The sequence below is a fragment of the Loxodonta africana genome, chromosome 9 (assembly GCF_030014295.1).
Source record: "Loxodonta africana isolate mLoxAfr1 chromosome 9, mLoxAfr1.hap2, whole genome shotgun sequence".
Classification (NCBI taxonomy): Eukaryota; Metazoa; Chordata; class Mammalia; order Proboscidea; family Elephantidae; genus Loxodonta; species Loxodonta africana.
Window position 1 is genome coordinate 23,541,758 of NC_087350.1, and position 22,247 is coordinate 23,564,004.

General features: G+C 41.0%; 1 protein-coding gene across 10 annotated transcripts in view; it reads left to right on the forward strand.

Annotated features, from left to right (window-relative positions):
• Positions 1–11,937, forward strand: part of AGTPBP1 (ATP/GTP binding carboxypeptidase 1) — a 195,495-nt gene extending 183,558 nt beyond the window's left edge. For 3 of the 10 annotated variants that reach the window (XM_023544714.2, XM_064291174.1, XM_064291169.1), the window contains one exon: positions 14–11,913. In XM_023544714.2, coding sequence (XP_023400482.1) covers positions 14–191 — 178 coding nt within the window. In that variant the 3' untranslated portion in view covers positions 192–11,913. Of the gene's footprint in view, positions 1–13 lie in introns of all 10 variants that reach the window. The other 7 variants (XM_064291173.1, XM_064291171.1, XM_023544716.2 and 4 more) reach the window with 6 other exon arrangements.
• The last annotated feature ends 10,310 nt before the right edge of the window (positions 11,938–22,247 follow it).

Genomic DNA, 22,247 nt, shown 5'->3' on the forward strand with positions numbered 1-22,247 from the left:
GCTTTGGCTACAGCCCTACCACTTACGTTTTGGAGGAAGATGAGCCTCGGTTCCTTGAAGAAGTTGATTACAGTGCAGAAAGTAATGATGAGTTAGATATTGAATTGGCTGAAAATGCAGGAGATTATGAAACTTCTGCTCAAGAAGAAGTACTTTCTGACTCGGAATTATCAAGAACATACCTACCTTGAGCCCTCTGCCATCTTTGGTTAACTGCAAAGAAGAAATGAAACCTTGGTTTTTATTACACAGGAAATATGAGACAAATCAGTTTCTAGAGAACTAACTCAGAAAGACAAAAAGTAACTTGGGCCAGTTTGATTTCAAGATAATAAATGTGTTATTAATTCATGATGAAATCGGCACTTGTTTTATTTTAGATATTCAGCGCACTTACAGAGCGTTGAATTATCAAATACGGAATTTACTTTTAAGGAAAACCTCAGTATCATTGCATGGATTTTTATCTGCTTCTGGTCGTATTCTACATCAAGTGGGTAATTTTGAAGTGTGAAAAGTATAAAATCTAAGTTCTAGATAATTGTGGTCCTGAGTTGTTGAGAACTAATATATATGTACGTGGGTTTCTGTAGATGTGTTTGTGTAGAGGTGGGTAGATACTGAAGGTCAGGGTGTTCTTCAGAATCATGTTAACTGTTGGATTGTGACTGAAATCATCCAGAGTTTGCCTTGAGACCATTACATTCTACATTTACGAAATTAAACAAATAAAAACGCTATCTAATGTTGCATTCATTTCATCATCCTTTTTAACAAGTCATTTGATTTGCAGAATCTTTGTGAGTATATTATAAAAATCCAACATCAGAACACATTGATCAGAATTTTTAAAGGATACTTCATTTACTTAGTTTTCAATTTTTTTATGGTGTAGGCATACCTGTACCTATCATAAAAGATATACAGCATTTGGAGAGCTCTTTTCTCTGCTGTTGTCTTTCGTGGATGTACCTGAAGTTCATTACTATAGCCCAACAGTTTGTTAAGAAGCTTTAAAAATGGAGTTAAGGGTACTATGTGATGTTAAATCTGTATTTGTATATTGAACTTCGACATTTCATGAATTGTGCTGTGTTATTAGATTTATTGAAGTGGATTCATTTTGGGCATGCTGATGTTGTTGTCAGAATCCTATATGACTGGAACAAATTTAAGCCATTTCTTGTAGTGACATCTTCCTGAGTTTTAAGCCATCCTGATGTAAGAATGACTTTGTGGTCAAATAAAATAAACTCAAGGACTTTCAATGAGTTCTTTAAGAACTAAGTTTCTGTTCCAACAAAACAAATCCAAAAAGATACCTCATTAGCTGATTATGAAAATTGAAATACAGATTGTGAAGTTGAACGAGCCCTCCTGGCGGGTAGTGAGCTGATGTGGGAAAGAGTGGAATACTTTAGCTGGGCAAAGTGTTATTTAGTGATTTATTAATTATTTATAATTATAAATTATTATTAATATATTTTACATGAAAATGTGACATTTTATTATAATTATAAGTAATTATAATTCTTTTCAGAGAGTAGATTATGGAGCCACTATGTCCACACATGAACTTTTCTTGATTCTTAAATTAGAAATTGAAACCGAGGTAGTCCTGTATGACACGCAACTGTAGTTACTATAATGTGCAGAATAACTCAAAAACTTCTATTTATTATGTTAGGATTATAAAAACTCCTTACTATGTACTGTTATAATAGTTTACATTGACGAAAGTACAACTTTTAACGTGTTACAAACCTGAATATGCCTTTTATTAACTAATTATTCATAAGATTGAAAAAACAGTATAGTTAGGAAATGATTTTTTTCACAAATAACTTTGGAAAAACAAAAAATTAATTTAAAAATCTTAACTTTCCTAATTAGGGGTATAACTAGGTTTCACTGGCTATTCATAGGTAAAATTGCCCTAATTTTCACTTCCATGGCCTCATTATTTTGGGATTGCCAAAGAATAGTTGAAACGACTTCAGGGCCATAATCCTAAGAAGGAATGTGCTTCCCTGTGTAGGAGTGATGAGGTCTGATAAACTGAGTCAAATGGTGCATCTTGGATTTATTTAATTTACCTAATGTTTGGAACTTTGATTTTCTTTAAATGTAGTTTTGATCTAATCAGTGGTTTTCAAATTTTAGTGTGGATCAAAATTACCCGGAAGGCTTCTAAATACACAGGTAACTGCTCAGCACCATCCCAGAGCTTCCCATTAGGTACACTTTGGGCAGTGGTGGTGGTTGTCTGTTGCCAACTCATAGTGACCTCATATGTGCAAAGTAGAACTGCTCCGTAGGGTGTGGTCCAAAAATTTGCATTTCTACTTAGTTGCCAGGCGGGGATGCTGCTGGTCCAGGAACTGCATTTTAAGAACCACTGGCATAATTGATGTGCTCTTTGTAGCCACATCATCACAGTTTCCTGAGAATCAGAGAAGCCATGAAGTGGAAATTGGCACAGGGGATAATTTAGATCAAAAAATTTATAGAAACCCGGAACAGTCCATGGAGGGCAAGTAGACCACAGGGTTGCTGGGGCAGAGCCAGGGTTTTAGCTCAGGTCTCCTGACGTCCAGCCTCATGTTCTTCCCACAAGAGGAGATGCTATCATTTGCCTTTCCCCAAAGAGTAAAGCGTGTGAAAAGCTTCAGGGTCTTTCTTGAATCAAGGTTTATTCAGGTAAACCCGTAAACCTCCCCCCGCAAAAAAAAAATATGCAAAAGCCTGTGGCTCACATTATTGGCTGTTCTCTCATTGTAGTCACAATCTTGTTTAAATACAGTATTATGTCCTGTATTTAGGTCTCTTTCTTAATCGGTCTCTGCCACTTTTGCCAGTTTTTGTGTGGGATTTAGAAACGTGGACATTAGTCTGGATCCTAATTACAAATAAGTAACTTGGAGTTCCACTTCAGATGGCTTACCAACAGCAATGAGAATGATATTTCTGAATTTCAAATACCCAATTTAAGGTGACTGTGTTATTATAAGCACTGAAATGGATTATACAAAATTGTACTTGCGGAATTTTCTTGTGCAAGCTCCGCAAATAAATGACAGTAATGAAACTATAAATTCTTATAAATCCTTTTTTATATATTCATACTTTAATTATTAAAAAATATTGATTGGAAATTGGTGACTTTTTCATTTACGTTGCTGAAGGTTTAGCTCTTTCTATTAGGAAAAACTTCCTAATGCATATTTTAATTGGGAGGTTATTCTCCTTTGCCCAATAAAATGTTACTGTTAATATTAAGTAAATATTTCTCTAGTTAAAATATATTCAAATTCTTGAGACACAAATGAAAACTTAGATGATAGTCTCATTTCCTTTAGGAGAGTTAGTGTTTTGAAGGTTTAGTCCTTGAAATGTCACATTTCAGTTGTTTTCCACTATTAGTGATATTGTTATTAAATAAAAACTTGGAAAAGTCAAAACCTGTGTAAGGCAGAAACCTGCTGGAGAAGGAGAACTCAAATATTTTCCACTAAATAGAGGGCAATAGAAAAGTGGTGACTGCGTTCTGTCATAGGTGGAAAACTTGTGAGACCCGGAAAAACAGGGCAGTCCTTCCGAGTTCTGCCTCTCACAGGTCTCCCTGTGTTTACAAAGCATTTTCACTCACCTAAATTGGGCTAATACTAGGCAGGTAGAAGTCTACCTTTAGTCCCCTCCTGTTTCTGAACCCTGAACAGTAATTGAGGTTCATCTGCCCTCTTTTCCTCCTTTCCACCTTACAAGTCTTCTGTACACGTCAGACCTTTTTGACTTCCTGGTCCCCTCTATCAATCAACTCACAACTTCTTCAGAGCTTTGCTAGGGGTTGGCAACATTGAGTAGCTAAACTGTTTTCCCCTTTCAGTTTGAGCTTGCTAGGCATGCAGTGCCTATGTCCAAACGAATGGGAGTCTTGCAGTGGCATCTCAGACCGTCTGCAGGCCAGTCAGAATGATACTTTGGAGTATGGGACATGGTTGGCACTGGTCGAGTACTGAAGTGACCTCTGGGGGTGTGTCCTTGCACACATACATCCTCACAAACCCCTGCGAAGTGCAAGTGAATGTGGTTCCCTTCTACATGTCAGTCCAGACAATTTTAAAAGGGCCGAAGAGTCTACATCTTTGAAAACAGATGGACTTCTCCGTAGACTTTTCTTTAACCGAAGTTGTAATTAAGTAAAGGGCTTTGAGACTAGAGGCTTACTTTCGTGGTCATATGCAAAATAATTATTAAAGTCAAATTATGGAATGTATTTATAGTGTCATGATTTTTTGTAATTTATACTTTCCCGTTCTTACCTCATATAATCTATATAGGATTTGTTTTTCTCCTGTTTTAATCGTTATTAACCTTAGAAATGTTTGATGTTTCATCTATTTTCTTTTTTAGAATGGGGGCACTTGGAACAGAGTGAATGAATTGTGTAATTTCATATAAAAATAAATTTCAAGATTTGGAAATATCCCTTTTCAAGAAAAAGCATTTGTATTTAATGTAAAGAGAGATGTATCCAAGACACATCTGTCTTGGCCAACCTTTATATCCCCTTTCTGCAGTGCTATGCAAGATGAAAACTTACCAAAAACTACACCTCTGCTGTCGTCACATATGCTAAGAGCCAGATCTCTTGTGGGATGCAGTGGACACTTGTGTTGCTGCCTCACAAAATCCATTCTCCCCTTTGCTCTAAGCAGTGTTCATGATCAGTGCTTTCTGAGTCCCCAACTTCCCCCACAGCATCCGGGGCAGAGCACATGACCTGGGCCAAACCAGCCAGCCATTCCAGCTGCAGAGCACAAAGAGTGGTTTGGAGTGAGCACACGACCTAAGCCAGTCCACTTAAAATGAGTGTCAGGACTTTCGGTGGTGAAGCTAGGACAAAGACCCTTCCTTGATAGAGAAAGATACAGCTGCTGGCGGCCACCATCCAGCCCTGAGAGAAGAGCATGCCCGAGACAAGTCAACGTTGAATAAACAGAGCCAAGATGTTTGAGAGATGTTGGGTCCTTCCATCATGTTGAGCGCCCTATCAAGCTATACAGGAAACCTCAAGTTGCAGCAGCTATTTGGACCTGTAAATCGCTTTCATTATGCTATTTGAATTGAATTTTCTATTACTAGTAACAGACATGCCAGTTACACAGTATGTCTGAAATCTGTCTGAAAAGCCACTAAAACTGAGTGTCCATCCCTGAAGGGGCAGCTCCACCCAAAGCACCTGTCTTAAGAGAAGTTACAAGGAAGAGATGAGTTCTTTATCCCAAGAGTTAACAGGGCAGGCAAAAACAAGAGATGTCCACGCATACATCTCAGACTTCAGCTAGCTTTTATTTTGTGTCTACCAAAAAATGTGTGCTGGGCTGCAAATGACCCATATTTTTGTCATTGTTTGCTCGAAACTCAGAGTATTTCCTCCAGTGATGAGATTTGCTTTTCGTTTGTTCAGAGAGAATATTGTCCCAGGAGCTGGCTTTTCAGCATCTTGAAAGTTATCTTTAGTCATAATGAAGGACACAAATGTGGTTAAATATTAATATTGAAGCTGAGTACCTCTTTAATGGGGCATCATAATAACAAGATGGACCCAGAGAGCAAGCTGAGAGGGATCAGAGATCCCTTTATTGAGTTATATCAATTAGACCAATTAATGCAAAGACAGGGAGTAAGAGCTTGAAGTCTCTGGTATTCACAAACATAACGGGATGAGGTCTTAGTACCGTTAAATCACCAGTTTCAAAGCTCTATCCATCCACCCTTTGATTGGAACTGCAAATCTCTGCTTTTTAATCCACCCAGGACTCATAGATAAAAAGCATTTAAACAGTCCTTTGAAGAAGTGCTTTCCTGAAAGTTATTTCATTTGAGTTTCACCGAAATGCTATTAAACAGATATCACTAGCATTTCCATTTTATATGTGAAGAAACTGGAGCTTAGTGAGGCCATATGATTTACCTGGGCTTGCTGGTATGTAGCAGATCGGGGACTCAGATCTGAGCGTGGGGTCCATCTTCGGAAGACACCGTGCTTTCCCTACGTTCAGCTAACTCATGGCCTGTGCCATCTCTTTCTGCGAGGGAGCCGGCCCGGTCAGCCTCGTATAGTGTGGTGATGGTGGAAGAATCTGCCATAGTGCTCTGAGGGAGGGTGGGGAGAACTAAAGCTGACAGAATATTTTGTATGTTAGTCACACTTCTGGGTGCTTTATGAAAACCATCTTAACGGAACCTCTTTTTTAGCCCATGGAATGATTCTCATATTTTCCAAATCACTATTTTATGGGTAGTTGGGAGGAGGGTGGTATATCCAGCTTTTGTTTTTAATCATTTTATGTGTATATATTTTTTAAAGGAGAGACCCTTGAGCCTTTTTTATTTTTGTTTAACAGAATAGGTAATAGTTTAGTACAAGCCTTTCTCCATCTGTCTTTTATGGTCTCTCATATGGCTTGGAAAGGCTGCTTATATATCTGCGATGCTGAGGAAAAATAATTTTGTCCAACACGCTAAACGTAAGTTTTGTGTAATAGACTTACCTAAAGTAAATTTTTGCTTTATTTATTTATTTTTTATTGGAAAGATAGTTTATTCTGTGGCTTTATTAACTGGCAGGGCCAAAAAACAAGTTTTGTATCTCAGAAAAGGAAAGTATTACACACTTCATCTCTTCAATTACACAACATGAGAAATGCTCAAGCCGTTGGCTTAATTTCCTAAGGTGCCATAACAAAGTATCACAAAACATATGGCTTTGAAGAACAGGAAGGTGTTTTCTCTTCGTTCTGGAGGTTGGAAGTCCAAATCAGGATATCGGCTGAGTTCATCCCTTCTGAAGACTGTGGGAGGACCTGTTCCATGCTTGGCTCTTGGTTTCTGTGCTCCCGGCAAACCTCAGCATTGCTTTGCTGCTTGTTGATCATCTGCCTTCATTATCACGTGCTTTCTGTCTGCCCCCTGTCTGTGATCCTGTTCCTTGTCTTTCCTTTTATAAGATACCTGTCAGAATGGATTGGTGTTAGGAGAGGACCCACTCTACTCTCATATGACTCCATTAACTGATACCATCTGCAAAGAAAAAGCCTGTTTCCCCAAACAAGGCCACAGGTACGGGGGCTAGGACTCCAGCGTGGCTTTTTGGGAGACACCATTCAATTCATTAACAGTTCTTATGCAAATACTTACAAGCCCACAATTACCTATTTTTCTAGATGCAATTTTAGAGGAATATAACCTTTCTAACCCTGGTGGCGCAGTGGTTAAATGCCACAGCTGCTAACCAAAAGGTTGGCAGTTCAAATCCACCAGGTGCTCCTTGGAAACTTTTTGGGGCAGTTCCACTCTCTCCTATAAGGTTGCTATGAATTGGAATCTACTTGATGGCAACAGGTTTTTTTTTTTTTGGTGTAGTACGAAACAAGAATAAGATGACTTAAAAACACCAACTTTATATTAATTCATGATGGAGTTGTTGGCAAAATTTTTATTCATTGTTTGATTAAGCTTAGTTGGTATCATGTTCAAAGTTTTCTAATTCTAAGAGTGAGTGTGGTAATTATGAACTAGGAACAGCCAGCTTAACCATTTTGACCAGGTGCTGCCTAGTAAAAGGCGTCCATTATGGATAATTGTTAGAATTTGTATACTGAACTCAAAAACATAAATGTCCCAAACAATGAAGAGGGCTTTGGGATTCTACATGGTTGTATTTCCAGTAAATTTGATGTTGGAAATTTCATCGCGTCTTTGCAGATAAAACAGCCTCTGTGTAAGACTACTCCAAAACATGCCAGTCTGTCCAATACTAGAGTGAATGAAAGGATGACTTTTTGTTTTGATGATGATAAAGGCTAACATTTACAGAGTGCCTGCTATGTTATGGTTGCTTATCTGTGTGATAGTATGTGGTATATATTAAATAGGTATATATATATATGCCTATTTTATCCTCACAGCAAACTATGATAGGTATTACTGTTGTTGTTAGGCACTGTCAAGTTGGTTCTAACTATAGCGACCCTATAGGACAGAGTAGAACTGCCCCATAGGGTTTCCAAGGAGTGGTTGGTGGATATGAACTGCCCACCATCTCTGGTTAGCAGCTGAACTCTTAACCACTGTGCCACCAGATACCCCCATTTTACAGATGAGGAAACTAACTTGCTAAAGGTCACACAGCTAATGATTCTTAGTCAAGTCAAGCGGAAAAGAAGCTACTGAGAACTACTTTAGGGGATTTATAAAGCTATCATCCTAGATTGCATACCATTTGACCAGGAAGCACATTTCATAGTCAATATGGTTCAAAAATGGGCTTATACTTATGGAAGCTGCCATTTTGCCTATCACCCTCAAGAAACTGGAACAGTGGAACAATGGAATGTACACTCTAAGTCCAAGCTCAGGACGCTTACGAACTCTAGAGCTTCGCAGGATGGCCTTCTATTCCATCTCAGGCCATTTAACTCTCAGGAGTAGCTCTGTTCCTGGTACTAACCTCCTATCACATGGCTCCTTGATGGACAGGGCCAAAGTGTGAGTAAGAATGATGGAATTCAGATAGCACTTCAGCCAATACATGATCCGGTCCTCCTGTTATACCTACCACAAACAGATCCAATGGAGTAAGAAGTGAGAAGTCATAAACCTTTTTTTGTTGAAAGGAGAGACAATAGAAGAACTGGCTTATTGCCTAGACTGAGATAAATAAAAAAAAAAAAATACAACATGGAAAATTGAGAAAAATTTCATGGACTGAGGGAAAAAAAGGAAATATATGATTCTAAAATTAGTATCTCCTATGCTATTTGTTTATAAATCTAGAGGATCACTATGATAAGAAACCACTGATAAAGTCAGAATGTGAGCGCTCCCTCTTGGGGGAAGTGCCACAGTTTATAACACATCCTGCTATCCCTTATGCACCTGACTGGGACACACTGGACAGGTGCTGCAAGGGAGGCTATAGAAGGAGACCAGGCATGGATGCTAATAATTATAATACCTGATCACCCCTCAGATGCCATCTGTGAGTGGAACCTGGGTTGTAGGCAGTCTCACAACTATGGGATGGCTGAGACTGCTCAGAGAAGACAATGGATGGAAACAGGTGCTGATCAGCACTCAGTGACAGGGCTCTGACTCACAGGGCAGACCCAAAGAACTGAAGTTTTGGGTTATATGCAAATACCAACTTGTACAGGAACAATGAAACATTTTTACAGTCTTAGAGAAGTGGAAAGTTGTTTCAAACATTGTGCCATTTTGCTGATCCTCCCAGAAAGGCAAACAAGTAAAAGCCAGAGATAGCAGATCAAGACTTTGCCTTTAGTGTTTGGTATCTTTGCTCTGGTGTCACAAATGGCTAAATGCTCGACGGCTAACCAAGAGGCTGGCAGTTCAGACACCCAGTGGCTTTGCGGGAGAAAGATGTGGTGATCTGCCTCTGTAAAGATCACAGCCTAAAGAACCCTATGGGTAATCCTACTCTGTCACATGGGTTTGCTAAGCGTATAAATCCACTTGACAGCACCCAGCAACAACAATTTAAATAGTCCCCTTCCATGTCAAAACTCTCTGCCTGGGAATTTGCAGGGGAAAGATGTAACACCCAGAGGTGTAAGTTCAGCATAGGTCTTTCCAATGATTGTTTTAATCTTTAACATCCCCGCTAATTAACACCACCCGTATGTTCTCCAGTAGTCCACTGTAGGTTTTTTTAATTGCCCCAGCTTGGGAGCCCTGAAATCTTACTAATCTTTTGAATTTTCTGACCTTGTTCAAATGGGAGGATGCCATTTATTGGATGCAGCTTCTCTGATGTGGGATTAGTTTGCATTGGGTGGAATACGTAATGTCCGTTTAATTAAATCACCAAATATTTCCACCACAGCTTGGGGGGCGTTGGAGACCCAAATTATAGCAGCGGCCTATTGGTTGAAGGAAAATGATGCAATGTCCGTTCTATTCCCACAAGATAATTTATATATGTTTATAATAAGGTGAGGGAAGGAAAGCAAGAGATGTTTACAATCTTTGTATCTCACTTAAAACTGCCTAGAAAATGTCTCTTCATTTTGGATCAAAGATTTCCTTAAAATGTCATAGATATTGGGGACCCTTTAGTCAGTAAACCACTAGCAGGGCAAACTCAAGAGATCTTTGTACCCCACTAACCCAGCCTTTGGGATTCTATCAGATGCAGGTCCTTATTTCATGGCCTATATGGGGGCATTGGAAACGCTGGTGGCGTAGTGGTTAAGTTGCTATGGCTGCTAACCAAAAGGTCAGCAGTTCAAATCCACCGGGTGCTCCTTGGAAACTCTATACGCAGTTCTACTCTGACGTATAGGGTCGCTATGAGTCAGAATTGCCTTGACGGCAATGGGTTTGGTTTTGTGGTGTATGGGGGCACTAAAAAGGTCTCTGGGTGGCTGGAACAAATGGTTCATACTTGGCTACTAACCAACAATTAGTGGTTTGAACCCGCCCAGCAAAGCCATGGAGATAAGGCCTGATGGCCTGCATCCATAAAGGTTATAGCCAAGAAAATCTTATGGAGCGTTTCTGATCTGTGACATGGGGTCGCCATGAGGTGGAATCGACTCAACAGCAGCCGTTTTTAAAAATTTTTTATTTTCTTCAATTTATGGGAGCATTGGTGGTTCAGTGGTAGAATTTCCTCACCTTCCACGTGGAAGACTCTGGTTCCATTCTTGGCTAACGCACCTCATGTGCAGGCACCACCATCTGTCAGTGGATGTTTGTGTGTGGCTGTGATGCTGAACAGGTTCCAACAGAGCTTCCAGACTAAGACAGACTAGGGAGAAAGGCCTGGAGATTCACTCTTGGAAATCAGCCAATGAAAACCCAGTGTGGATCACAACAGTCTGATCTGCAATGGATCATGGGGCCAGTGCGGAACCCCGGCAGCATCTCAGTCTGTTGTGTATGGGGTTGCCATGTGTTGGCAGTGACTCAGTGGCAGCTGACAGCCCTAATTCTTCTGGGAAAATGAGTGTTTGCCCATATCAGAGTCATCACCAGGAGGAATACCTGGCCCGATGTGGTCTTGGAAAGTCACTCATGTTGTGTAAGTGGAGCCCGATTTAAATAACCTATCAGGGCAGCCTTGAAAAGGAAAGGTAGGAGATGACACAGTAGTGCAATATGTGAGATTCGTGCATTCAATCCGTAACAAACACATTGATTTTTTTTTTTTTCCTTTTTAACAGGAAGTACAGCTTATTTAGGAGTCCCTGGGTGGTGCAGTTAAAGCATTCAGCTGCTAACCGAAAGGTTGGAGGTTCAAATCCATCCAGAGGCACCTCAGAAGAAAGGTCTGGCTATCTACTGCTGATAGTCATTAAAAACCCTGTCGAGCACAGTTCTATTCTGACACACATGGGGTCACCATGAGTAAGAATCGACTCGAAGGCAGCTATTTTTTGGGAGGTAGCTTAGTTGAAAAAGCTTGAGTGCTGGATTTATCAGACTTGGGTTCAAATACTATCCTCCATTATTTAACCAGCTGGGTGGCCTTGGACAAGTGCCTGGATCTCCCTGAGCCTCAGTTTCCACATCTGTAAAATAATGAAGCCTGTGTCATAGGATTATTGTGGGGATAAATTATATTCGTAGAGTGTCAGGCACAAAGCAACAACCTCTTGGCTGAAGGGAAATGGTGCAACTCAAAAGAGCAAAGCTTAGTCTGTTCTGTTCCCACGAGATAACTGATGTGTGTTTGGAACAAGGAGAGGGAAGTAAAGCAAGACATGTTCTACAGTCTTCATAGCTCAATAAGTAGGTCAACCCTGTAGATGGTGGCCCATTTGGCTCAATTTCATGTATTCAACTTAGTATTTTAGAATTTTTTTGTCCTTCCATAGAATCTTTTTTTTTTTTTTCCATAGAATCTTTAGTAGTCAAAAGAACCTCAGAGGTCATCAAGTCCCACTCTTTTTATTAGATGAAGAAAGTCAGACTAAGAGAGGTTGAGCAAGTTGCCCGAGGTCACCCAGCTTTCTGACTCTGCTCTCTGAACCCCTCCTCAAACTCTCCCTGAGGGGCACGCTCTGCCAGCCCGCCCTTCTAGGCTGGGCACATAGTTTCATATTCAGTTGACGATTACACAGTTCGTCGTGCCATTTATCGCTTTGGGAAGCACCTTAAGATATAATTGCAAACACTCTACCCATCCAAATGTGCACTCCTCGTGCCTAATAATAAGGCTTTTAAGTGGTGGCACAAGAAAACAGCAAGATGATAGCTCACGTGAAATGAGAAATCAGACCAAATGGGATTTGGTAATGGACTTTTTTTCAGTGACACTAGTTGTCTGATCATTAGTCCGCGGTTATGTCGGTACATTTTGTATTTTGGAAGGCACAGAATGTCAGGTCATTGCCCAAATAGTGCTTAAGATTTTTGATTCTTTTGCCGAATCATAGCAAAGTACCCTGGTTCTGATTTTTTTTTTCTTTTTGAAAACTTTATTTTTGATGTCAGTTCTACCCAAAGCAGCCTACAAATACAATGTAATCCTGATCCAAATACCAACAGCATTCTTAAACAAGGTGGAAAAACTAATCATTATATGGAAACGAAAGAGGTCCTGGATAAGTAAGGCACTACTGAAGAAGAAGAACAAAGTAGGAGGCCTCACACTACCTGACCTCAGAACCTCTTATACAGCCATATTAGTCAAAACAGCCTGGTACAACAACAGAGACATTGATCAATGCAACAGAATGGAGAACTCAGAAGTAAATCCATCTACGCAGAGTTGGCAACCAGTATCACATAACGATTTGTGTATTAATTGTTTAATGAGATACTAATTTGCTCTGTAAGCTTTCACCTAAAGCACACACACACACAAACAGAACTTTAGTTTTGATGTTTCTGACATATGATTAGAAGTTGTACTTTTTATTGCTTGTAGGTCTGTCAAAAAAAATAATAAGTTTTTCTCTGCTATTGCTTTAATAATTTAGTTGGTTTATTTTGTCTGTGTGTACCTTAGGTGAAAGTTTACAGAGCAAATTAGCTTCTCATTCAACAATTTATATACCAAATTGTTTCGTGACATTGGTTGCAATCCCTGCAATATGGCAACGCTCTCCCACTCTCCACCCCGGATTCCCTGTTTCCATTTGTCCAGTTTTCCTGTCCCTTCCTGCCTTCTCATCTTTGCTTTTGGGCAGATGTTGCCCATTTGGTCTCATATTTGATTGATCTAAGAAGCATGTTCCTCACATGTGTTATTGTTTGTTTCATAGGCCTGTCTAATGTTTGGCTGAAAGGTGGACTTTGGGGGTGGCTTCAGGTCTGAGTTAGTAGGGTGTTTGGTGGGCCATAGTCTCGAGGGTTCTTCCAGTCTCTGTCAGACCAGTAAGTCTGGTCCTTTTGGTGAATCTGAATTTCATTCTACATTTTTCTGCCACTCTGTCTGGGACCCTCTATTGTGATCCCTGTCAGAGCAATAGGTGGTGGTAGCCAGGCACCATCTAGTTCTTCTGGGCTCAGGCTGGTGGAGGCTGTGGTTCATGTGGTCTGTTAGTCCTTTGGACTAATATTATCCTTGTGTCTGTTTGTCTTCATTCTCCTTTGCTCTGGACAGGATAGGACCGAGAGATGTATCTTAGATGGCTGCTTGCAAGCTTTTAAGACCCCAGACACTACTTACCAAAGTAGGATGTAGAATATTATCTTTATGAACTATGTTATGCCAGTTGAGCTAGATGTCTCCTGAGACCACAGTCCCCAGCCTTCAGTCCCAGTAACTTGGCCCCTCAAGCTATTTGTATGTGTTTAGAAAGAAAGCCTCTATGACTGTGTCCCCTCTGTGCTCTGTTGTATATATGAATATATGCTGTACGTACAGATATGTATGTAAAAATATTCACAGCCTAACCTATATATGTAAGTGGTTATAATCCTATACGCCTTCCTTCCCTTGTATGGCATACGTACCTACCTATGTACCTGCTTGTAAGTTATTATTTCCTTTTACTGTTGTTATAGGATTGTATTGTTATAGTATTTACGGTGGTTTTCTCTTTTTTCTTGTGTTCTTCTAAGTGTCTTTCTTTGCCTTGGGGGTCTATTTTTGAATTAGAAATTCCAGCTGCCCTTAGACTGAGATATTTAGAAGATTCGCCTATTATCTTGGCAGCTGTTAAGGTTTTATTTCCTTTCCCTCCCTCCTTCTCCCCCCCCCCCCCGCTCACTTGTTCCTTTCCTTTCACTTATTGAGTACTTTTATTGAGTGCTTCTGTGCAAGGCACCAGGGTAGGTAAAAGGAATGCAGAAGTGAGTAAGACATGGTCTTTATCCTCAAGGAACTGAGTCCCATGGAGGAGCTGGGCATGGCTTTGACAGACAACAATGAAGACAGAACATGATGTGCCAGGAGAAGGGACAAAGTGCCCAGGGTACATAGGAAGGAACAACTAAACCCGAAACGGCCTCTGGGAAAATGTTATGATGATGTGAGACTGACCTGAGCCTGGGATTATCAGTAGAGAAGGAGGTTGGAAGGTGGAGAGCGGGAGGCAGGGGACAGAGGGGGAGGAGGGTTGGGATTCCAGGCAGCAGGAACAGCGTGAGTACAGGGCAGAGGTTGGTAGGTGAGGAAATGTAAGCAGAGGTCTGGTCATGAAGAGACTTGGAAGTTCTGCCATGGTGTTTGTAGCCATAGATCAGTGGGAAGCTACAGGTGATCTTATGCAAACAAATAACAGGATTCGGTTTGTGTTTTAGAAAGCAAAAGAATAGGTTGGAGGGGTATAAACCCTTGGTTTCAACTTTGGCTTCTACAATCAATTAGGATTCTTGGGTTTACCGTTTAATTTCCTTCCTTGGGGATATATTTGAATTTAACCCTCCTCTGGCCCCACTAGGTAATGAGCCCCCAGGAAGCCCTCAGAAACAGGACCCACATTCTCTCTAAGCTCAGGCCTATCACAGCCTGCTCTAGCACCCCAGAAAGAAAAATGGACAACTGCAGTCCTCTGCCAAACCAAAGTTACTACTGCTTCTGCCTAAGATGCCCTGTATTTGAATTTAATTAGTGCATGCAAAATTATTTATCTTGAAATTTCAACTAAGGACTCTAGGCTAGGTCAAAATTGTGAAAAAATAGCAATACTCTGAGGCTATTGCTGCTAACTGCTGCCGTGTCAGCCCCCGACTCATGGTAACCCCATGCTCAGCAGAATTAAACACTGCCCAGTCCTGAACCATCCCCCCTGGTCAGTTGTGAATTGGACTGTTGTGATCCACAGGATTTTCACTGGCTCATTTTGGGAAGTAGATCGCTAGGCCATTTTTCATAGTCTGTCTTAGTCTGGAAGCTCTGCTGAAATCTGTTCAGCATCATAGCAACATGCAAGCGTCCATTGACAGACGGATGGTGGCTGTGCGTGAGGTGTGTTGGCCAGTAACTGAACTGGGGTCCCCTGCATGGACGGCAAGAATTCTACTACTGAACTTAAAAGGTCTTTTATAAGTTGACAAATAATTATCCTTCTCACTGCAACTGCAAACAAATTCTGATTAATGAATTTTCTGAGAGTTACTCCCCTAAGAGAATAAACCTGGGAAAGTGGAGAGAACTAAATTGGGACTCAGATTGGCAACTCAATTTACCTCCATCAAATTTTAGGCAAATAGTGCATTGTTTTGAAATTCAGTTTCTTTGTCTATAAAGTAAACGTTTGTAATAGAAAAATCCTACGTTTCCTCAGCTCTGTCATTCTATGATTTGACCTAGATTTATCTTTTAAAGAGAGGTTTCTTCGGTTTTTGTTACCTGTATACATGGATGGTATTTTCCACAAGTACATTAACTTAGGTAAATGGCAGCTGTGCAGACAAATCTTTGGCCAAAAAAAAAAAAAAAAGAAAAACCAGTAACTTTTTCAGATGCTGCATGCTCATGGTACATGTGGATACTTCCTACTAGTAATTCCAACAGTTTTTTTTATCTGGATAGAGTTTTTAAACTCAAGGGACTTAAGGTGATGGATTGAGGGTATATATGAATTTCACTCTCTCCAAACACCTTACTGAAACGAGACTGGAGGGATTTTTTTGAATCTCTTTATTTTGTAATAATCACATATACACTTTGTTGTTGCTGTTAGTTGCCATCGAGTCGATTCCAACTCATGACAGCCCCATGTGTGCAGAATAGAACTGCTCCATATGGTTTTCAAGGCTGTGACTTTTCAGAAGCAGATTACCAGGCCTATCTTCTGAGATCCCTCTAGGTGGGTTTGAACTACCAATCTTTCAGCTAGTAATCGAGTGCTTAACAGTTTAAGTTGCCAAAAAAATGTAAAGGTTCTGTGTACCCTTTACCTGGTTTCTCCTGATGGTGACATCTTGCATGTATATTTTTAGTACAGTATGAAAATCAGGAAAAAGTCATGGTACAATTCAAGAGCTTATTCAGATCTCACCAGTTTTATATGTACTCATGCGTGTATGTGTGTGCATGTGTAAAATTCTATGCAGTGCTCTCACATGTGCAGATTTGTGTAATAACCACCACAATCAATATACAGAATTGTTCCATCTCAGGAAGGATCCTAGACAGATTATTTTTAATAGATATAAACACATAGCCATCAATATCGATTATGCCTGAACATGAAGAAAACAAAAATCCTCACAACTGGACTGATAAACAACATCATGACAAATGGAGAAAAATTGAAGTTCTCAACCATTTCATCCTACTTGGAACAAAAATCAACGCTCCTGGAAGCAGCAGTCAAGAAATCAAAACGATGCATAGTATTGCGTTGGGCAAATCTGTGGCAAAAGACCTCGTTAAAGTATTAAAACACAAAGATTTTAGTTTTATGACTACGGTGTGTGTGACCCAAGTTATGGTCTTTTCAATCGCCTCATGTGCGTGACAAAGTTGGATAATGAAAAAGAAAGAATTGATGTGTTCAGTCTGTGATGTTGGTGAAGCATATGGCATACAATGTGGACTCCCAAAAGAATGAACAAATTAATCTTAGAAGAAATACAACCAGAATGTTGTTTAGAAGTGAAATTGGTGAGACTTTGACTTGTTTATTTGGTGAAGGACATTTGGACACCCTATTTGGTGAAGTAGAGGGTCAGTGAAAATGAAGGGAAACCCTCAAGGAGATGGATTGACACTATAGCTGCAACAATGGGATCAAACATACCAATGATCATGAAGATGACAGAGGACTGGGTAACATTTCATTCTGTTATACATGAGGTCACCATGAGTTGGTGCCAACTCAAAGGCAACTAACAACAACAACAAAACTCACAAGGAAAAAAAGAATAGGAAATTAGACAATAACCACAAAATTTTAGAAGTTAGAAAACAGAATAAATGGTAACTGACTTAGCCGCCTGAAAATGCTGATTCCTAAGTCAGCTACAGAGAAAGGGAAGACAGAACCAATCCAAGAATTGAGAACCAGCGCTGCTGAAGGGTTGATGGACCTAGGACCTCTGAAAGTAGAGCTCACAGCAGGAGACATGGAATTGACTCGACTGCAGTGGGTTTTTGGTTATACCTGTAAACAGGAGCCCTAGTGGCACAGTGGTTAAGCACTCAACTGCTAACTGAAAGATCAGTGGTTTGAACCCACCAGACCTCTGTGGGAGAAAGATGTAGCAGTCTGGTTTTGTAAAGATTTATAGCCTAGGAAACCCTGTGGAGCAGTTCTACTCTGTCCTATAGGGTCGCTATGAGCTGGAATCAACTAGATGGCAATGGGTTTGGGTTATACCTATAAATATGACCATGTTTGGATATAGGATTTTCTTTGTTATGTTAATTAGGCCATACCATGGTAGGGTGGATTCTATACCTTATCACTTCTGAGTTATAAAAAAAGCAGAATGGACTGAGACACAGAGGATGAGAAGAGGAAGACAGACCACAGACACAGATACATCTGCAAGGATTGCTGGCAGCTACTAGAAGCTGAACTAGACAAGGAAAGACCTCCCGCTACAGCCAGGCCCTGAATTCAGACCCCTAGCCTCTTGAACTATGAGAAAATAAATTTCTACTCTTTAAAGCCACCCTCTTTAAATACCACTTGTGATATTCGTGTTATGGCAACATTAGGTAACTAAGACAGATGGATATGAGCAGGGGGCTTCAATGTGCTTGCACATTTTGGCTTGACTTTTACCCTCTGGTGACCTTGGGTGGTGCAAAAAGTTAATGTGCTTGGCTGCTAACTGAAAGGCTGGAGGTTAGAGTCCACCCAAATGTGCCTTGGAAGAAAGATTGGATATCTACTTCTGAAAAATCAACCCTCTGACACACGTGAGTTCACCATGAGTCTGAATCCTTTTGATGGCCATTGGTTTTCAATCCATTGTGAGGAGAATGCCCTGGATAGCTGTTGTCCCTGAAGCCTCGGTCCCCAAGCAGACACACATAGAGCAGACCTAAACCTAGTCTGTAGCTTGGAGCCAAGTTCAGTTCCCCCGCAGCCCGAAGCAGAGGCATCATGCTGAGCGCTGCCTGGATCAGTTCAACCAGAGTGGACTTGCAGACCTGTGAACATGAGGGTAAATACTTGTTGCTGAAGGTCACTGAGTTTTGTTGTCATTTGTTCTGCAGCATTGTTGAGGGAATAGCTGAGGAATACTCACCCTGGCAGAAGACTGCAGTGCCTACCTCGTTGTGGTAATATGAGAATTCATTGAAGCCATGCCTGTGGAATGTTCTAAGCAGTACTTTAGCACACATGTTGTTATTGCCATTATTGTTATTAATCTCACATTGGACTCTGCTCACTATCTCTTAGATGCCCTCCTAGTGGGACCAGGCAAAGAAATGTTAGATCAACATATACGGATTGATTAGTTAGGACTGATGAGGCCTCACTCTCAGTTTTCGATGAGGATGATACCTGAAGGACAAGGTCATGTTCTAGGGTGCCCACTGTCCATACCCTAGCAGCCTGCCATTTTGTCCTGGCCGCAGTTCATGTCTTGCTCACCTTTGGGAAATCTATGAGGGAGGTGCCTCCTTCTATCTCACCAGGAAGACAGTTGGGAGAATTGACCTAGTCCTCTGCAGTTGGACCTGCTGGACCTCAAACTGGTTCAGTGAGTACCAATGAATGCGTACCCTAGATTTTGCTGAGCTTCTTTACTGAGGGGCTCAGAGATATGTTCCAGTGCCTTACAGATTTAGATTAGAAGGAAGGTGAGAAAAATAGGAGTTGAGCCCTTGGTTTACCTCACCCACTCCCTGGGGCTTCACAAGGTGAAGTTTCCTGGGTGGACCTTCTAAGGGCAACAACAGGGATGCAAGCACATTTCCCACCTCTATCTGCTACCTGTACTCCCACAGTCCTTTAAAAACAGAACCTTTGAAAGCAGAGAGTCAGCCAGAGGTGAGGTAGAAGGAGAGATTTGAAGAGTGAGAAGTATTTGACCTGCTGTTGCTGGCTTTGAAGATGGAGGAAGGGGGCCATGAGCTAAGGAATGTGATTGCCTTCTAGAGGCTGAGAATGACCCCAGCCAACAGCCAGCAAGGACAGGGGGACCTTAGTCCTATAGCCACGTGGAAGCGAATTCTGCCAACAACCTGAATGAACTTAGAAGCAGGTTCATCTCCCAAGAGCTTCCAGAAGAGAATGTAGCCCTGCCAATACCTAGATTGCCGCATTGTGAGACACTAAGCTGACTCTAAGCCACCTGTGGCCAGACTTCTGACCTACAAAAACTGTGAGATAACAAAGTTGTGTTGTCTAATCCACTATGTTTCTGGTAATTTTTTTGCGGTAGCAGTAGAAAACTAATATGGGGAAAGAAAATGGAAAAAAAGAAGAGAGAAAACAATCAAATGTCATTTGCCAAGCTGTCACGTGATGAGCTCTACATGTGGCTAATGAAATTGGCAGCTTGACTCCTTTGATAAATAAAAAGAACCACCTTTCATATGGCTTGAACGAAAACTTTTTGTGTTTGGCTTCAGCTTCAAGGTGGTGCTTTTTCTTTTTTTGTGAGCCTGTGGAAAGTTTGTTTTAATTCTCTTTTGAGTTATGAGAGTATGAGAATGGGGGAAATATACTTTTCTCATTACAAAGGTCAAATGGTTTACAATGAGTTAGTTGAATTTTGAGGCTGTCTATGTGCTTAATACTCAATGCAGATTAATAGTTTCTATTTGGGGGAAAAGAGATAAAAACATGATAGAGGAGACTGTTAGGCAGCCGAGTGCTGTCCTTTCTGATAGCCAGGACTTTTGGGAAGTTGCCTGACCCAGTCGGGACCTAATAGCTCAGCCAATTTTGGTTTCCATATTTGCGCAGAGGTATTTACGACATGTGGGTATTGTTTAGAGGGTATTGCACAACTCCGTAGCACTCTCAGCCACGTTTTCTTATTTTTCCTGATCTTTGAATCCATCACCATGTGCCATTTTGTTGGAGTAATCAAATTTGTGACCTTGACCATTTTAGCTTTCTAAGAGCAGAAAGTTGAAATTCTCTGGGAAAAAAAATTTAATTCATCATATTATGCAACTGTCATCAAGATTTCCAAAGTTTTTCATCACAAGAAATGAAGCTCAGTACCCACTGAGCAGTAACTCCCCATTTCCCCTTACCCCTGGCGCCTGGTAACCATTAATCTGTTTTCTGTCTTTATATGTTTGTCTATTCCAGGTATTTCATGTAAGTGGGATCATACAATATTTGCCCTTTTGTATCTGACTTACTTCACTCAGCATAATGATTTCAAGGTTCATCCATGTCATGGCATATATCAGAACTTCATTTCTTTTTATGGCTGAGTAATATTCCATTGCATGCATATACCACATTTTGTTTATTCATTTATCTGTTTATGGATATTTGGGTTGTTTCTGTTTATGGATATTTGGGTTGTTTCTGCCTTTTGACTGTGGTGAATAGTGCTGCAGTGAACACTGGTGTACACGTTTGAGTTTTCAAGTCTCTTGGGTATGTACCTACAATTGCTGGGTCATATGGAAATTCTGTGTTTAACTTTTTGTGGAACCGCCAAACTTGTTTTCCGCAGTGGCTACACTGCTTTACAATCTCACTAACAACAGGTGAAGATTGCAATTTCTCCACATCCTCGCCAACGTTTGTTATTCTCCGGTTTTTTGTTTGTTTGATAATAGCCAGTCTAATGGTGTGAAGTAGTCTCAGGCTAGTTTTACCAAGTGTCGTTTTACCCGTGCCTTCAGTGCATACAGGATTACCCATACACAAAGTGCCCTGAACAGATGGGCCATATAGGAAAGATGAGGAGAGGATGCATGGATTTCCTGTGGGCCTAGGAGGGTGCCCTGTGGAAGGCAGCTGGCTAGAGACGGTGTGCTAGAGTACCACTCCAGCACCATGCCCAAGTCTTGAGGTCATGGGATGCACACTGGTGGCATGGGATGAGGGCATTAGAGACTGTACCATGTGGAGGATCCCACAGAGCCCTCTCAAGAATTTAGACACACACCTTCTGAAACACCTACCCACAGAAGGAGCCAACAGCCACTAGGTATGAGCCAGAAAAGGAGCAACAACCAAGACAGGTTTGGCACTGGGCCCAAATCTTGTCCTCAGTTCTTAGCCAGAGAAGCAGAGGCAACCTCCAGGAGGGGACTACCTCTGAACACAGTAAACTAAAGACATTCTTGTTCATTTTCCTCTCCCTGTGTTTTTCCCTGAGTGGTACAAATTGTTAACGCTCTCGGCTGCTAGCCACCCAGAGGCACCTCAGAAGAAAACCTGGGCAATTTCCTTTCCCAAAAATCAGCCATTGAAAACCCTATAGCACACAGTTCTACTCTGACACACACGGGGTTGCCGTGAATCGGAATCAACTTAATGGCAATTGGATGGGTTTTTTTTTTTGGCTCTTTACCTAACACCCCAGGAACTCTGCCTTGGAGAGGCAGGGAGGAGGTATCTCAGAGCTCAGCCACAAATATTCAGAGCCTCTCTCAAGCTAGCGCTGGAGGAGGGAAGAAGAACCAAAACCAAACTCTTTGTCGTCGAGTCGATTCCAACTTACAGTGACCCTATAGGACTGAGTAGAACTGCCCCATAGGTTTCCAAGGCTGTAATCTCTACAGAAGCAGACTGCCACATCTTGGAGTGGCTGGTGGGTTCAAACTGCGACAGTTTTGGTTCTAAGCGCTTTAACCGCTGTGCCACCAGGGCTCCTAAGAAAGGAAG